A 3368-nucleotide genomic window follows, 5' to 3' on the forward strand; every position below is an offset into this window, starting at 1 on the left:
AATCAATTGACTTGCTCCGGCATGCGCTAAAGCCTTGTTTGGCCCCTATTTGGCTAGGCTTGTTTGGGCTCCGGCTCCGCGTCAAAGTTCAGGAGGAGCCGGAGCTGGAGGAGCCACAGATCATGGCTTCTCAGCTCCATGTTCATTTTACGAGAAGAGAGAAAACGGCTTCTATAAATAGTGTTGCTACAATTACTGATGTAGTAGGAGTCCTGGACCACAAAAAATCGTGCCAAACAGGCTCTAAGCCTGGGCCCGACTCCCAAGTACAAGCCATCCTTAGCAAATACATAACAACCAATTACGCTCAAATTCGAAACACACTTAAGCCAGACTAAGAAAAGCATGCATTTTGCACGATGGAGCTAAGGTCAGAATGTCGTACAGACGATAGATCATCAAAAACTTAATCCCATAAGCTAGTGTAATGGAATATATGTACTCCATAGCTAACAAGTCACTTCTTTCTTATGATGTCAACAAGTCGCAAGCCAAAGTCAGAGGCTGAAATTCTAGTCGTGGCTGATCATCTGAAACAGTCGCGGAGTCCATAGAAATGACCATATTTTGACCTATCAACGCATTGTCATTGCCCCCCCCCCCCCGGACCGGACACCGAACAATAAAATACTATGGTCGATCGATGCCGTTCTTTGTCGTACAGTCGAACGGCGACGGCCGACGGACCCGTTCAACAACCAAATCTGTCAGGCCCGACTGCTCGGGTGTATCACGAAAAAGAGAACGGATTTGCTTCCTAGTGCACGGCTTTGCATTGCATCTGTCATGCCAGTCGGAGGCACTAGTCCTCGGTGTGCTTCAAACCTCTACTGGTATACCGAGACGCAGCAAGTTGACGGTGGAAGAAAGAAATGAGGAAGACGAACGAAGTGCACAGATCTAAACAGCAACGCAACTACAAAATCATGACAGGCATAGCAGAATTCCAAATGGACATACACTGGAGTCGAACTGAAACGACAACTGACGCCTGCTGGCTGCTGCCTGGCGCTCTGATGGAAACGAGCCGCACCGCAGCTACTTGGAGTCGGCAGATGGAAACGAGCCGCGCCGCAGACACTTGGAGTCGGCAGGACGAGTGCTCCGCCGTCCCGCGCGTCGCGTGCTACCATTTAATTCCGGCTAATAAGTATAAAAAAGTGCACCGGCGGAGCGGCCACGCGGAGTCCACTGCCTGGCCCAAGTGCCGCTGCCGTCCGTGCCCCCCAGGAGGAACGATTCCTCCACATCCGACACCCAAAAACCAACGCGCCCGCACCCGGCCCAGGCCGTAAAAAACACCGCTCCGCGCTGCTGCCGTAAAACCCACACGTCTCATTGACTTGGCCTCCCCTGCCTGCGGATTTTGCCTCGCGGAGCTCACACGCCCACAAGCAGGAACCACACCACGCCACTCCCGAGCCCCGTTCCGGCCTTCTTCCCCTTCCCCTCATGCTGAACCATTCCCATTCCCGGCCCGATTCCCGCTCCCCGTTCCTCCACCACGGCCTCGCCGCCGCCGACACGGGCACGGAGCACCGGGCGCCGCAGCAGGGTATGGACCCGCCGTCGTCGTCGGGCCGCCCCGCCCCCACCACGCCGCGGCGGCAGCTGCAGGGCCCGCGCCCGCCCAGGCTCAACGTCCGGATGGAGTCGCACGCCATCAAGAAGCCCTCGGGGTCGTCGGGGGTTGTTCCGCCCGGCGGGCCGCCGGCGCCCGGGGGGCAGGGGCAGGGGAGGCCGCGGGACCCCCACCACCAGCAGCCGCAGCCCGGGCGGGCGCCCGTCATCATCTACGACGCGTCGCCCAAGGTCATCCACGCCAAGCCCAGCGAGTTCATGGCGCTCGTGCAGCGCCTCACGGGCCCCGGCGTTGGCGGTGGATCCGGCTCCGGCACGCCGCCTCCTCCGCCGCCGCCCGACGCGCAGGGCCAGGCACAGTACGACGACGACGACGCCCTGCTGCTGGGGCAGGCGTTCCTGCCGCCCGAGCTGCTGCTCTCGCCGTCCGCCGCCATGTCCCCGGCCGCGCGCCTGGCCACCATCGAGCGGTCCGTGCGGCCCATGCCCTCCGCGCCGGTGGCAACGGACTACGACGTCGACGTACAGGGTTCCCGCGGCGGCGACGACGGCGGCACCCTCGCGGCGGTGCTGGGCCCGGCGCGCCACCCCAGCATCCTGTCCCCGCTGCCGTCCTCGCTGCCCCCCGCCGCCGCGTCGGGCCTGTTCTCGCCGCTGCCCTTCGACGCCAGCAGCATCAGCTGGCTCAACGAGCTTAGCCCGATCCTCCGGGCAGCAGCAGCGTCCACGGCCAACGCCGGCGCCGGCGCCTCTTCGTCCGGCTTCGGCCCGGGCGGCGCCACGAGCAACGGCGGCGGATCCCGGGCGCCGCCGCCGGCGTACTACTCCGACCCGTTCGTCCCCAGCCCCCGCAACCTCCTCGCCACGCCCACTGTGCCGTCGCCGGCCACGTGCGCCGACTTCTTCGGCAGCCTGCCGGATCTTTAGCTACCTCGCCGCCCCTGCACCTCCTGCAGCTGCAGCCGGCGCCGCTCCCGTCCAAGACAGATGCAGCAGCGGCCGAAACTTTCTGCGACATTTTTCCACACCTTTTCTTTCTCCCCCTGAAACACCTTTTTTTTTTCTCTCTCTTCTGGCGGGCCCGGCACTGATGCTAATTTGATTACTAGTGCAGCAGGGGGAGTGATGAATGAGAAAGGGCGTGAGAACAGAATGCGATGCAAGAAAGTTTTCCGGCAGCAGTAGTAGAAGCGGCCGGCCGGCCAGCACATGGCTTTGTTTATTTCTTCTTTTCCTCTGGATTTACTACACCTCTTGTGTAGTGTAGGCCAAGGAAGTGATTATGGTTTGTTTAATGGAGGATTTGTTAATTCTTTTAGCTTGGTGATGTGATGCGCTTATCATTGTGTCATGCTGACTTGGTGCGTTGCAACCGAACTCACACACACACACACAAGTGTGGTGCTCTGCTCTCCCTACTTGTGTGGGTTGTCGTGTCGCCCCAAATCTAGAGCCAACTAATGCCTCTATTAAAAGGACCAAAAGATACTTCCTCATGTTACAAATATAGGTCTATCTAGATTTATTTTATTTTTAAGTTAGTTGTTTTCATCTAAAAAATTACTACCCCTGTTCAATTTTATCTGGCGCACACGCATATCAAGATCCAAACTTTAAAAACTTTGACTAATAATTAGGCTAATAAATTTTAATTATTATAATACAAACTTTCTATGATTATATTTGTAAGGAATTATACTATCCAATGGTTATAAGTTGTAAGCATAAATAATATAATATAAAGCAAATGAATGGTCAAAGTGTAATCTATGAGACCGTGTCATTCT

The 3368-nt window shown here is 57.0% G+C and overlaps 1 protein-coding gene across 1 annotated transcript; it reads left to right on the plus strand.

Moving 5' to 3' along the window:
* Positions 1-1171: 1171 nt before the first annotated feature.
* LOC136493017 (actin-binding protein wsp1-like) lies at positions 1172-2939 on the plus strand. Its single transcript, XM_066489043.1, has one exon. The coding sequence runs from the start codon at positions 1453-1455 to the stop codon at positions 2506-2508; it is 1056 nt and encodes a 351-aa protein (XP_066345140.1). The 5' UTR covers positions 1172-1452; the 3' UTR covers positions 2509-2939.
* Positions 2940-3368: the final 429 nt, after the last annotated feature.

This window comes from Miscanthus floridulus, chromosome 11, assembly GCF_019320115.1.
Source record: "Miscanthus floridulus cultivar M001 chromosome 11, ASM1932011v1, whole genome shotgun sequence".
Classification (NCBI taxonomy): Eukaryota; Viridiplantae; Streptophyta; class Magnoliopsida; order Poales; family Poaceae; genus Miscanthus; species Miscanthus floridulus.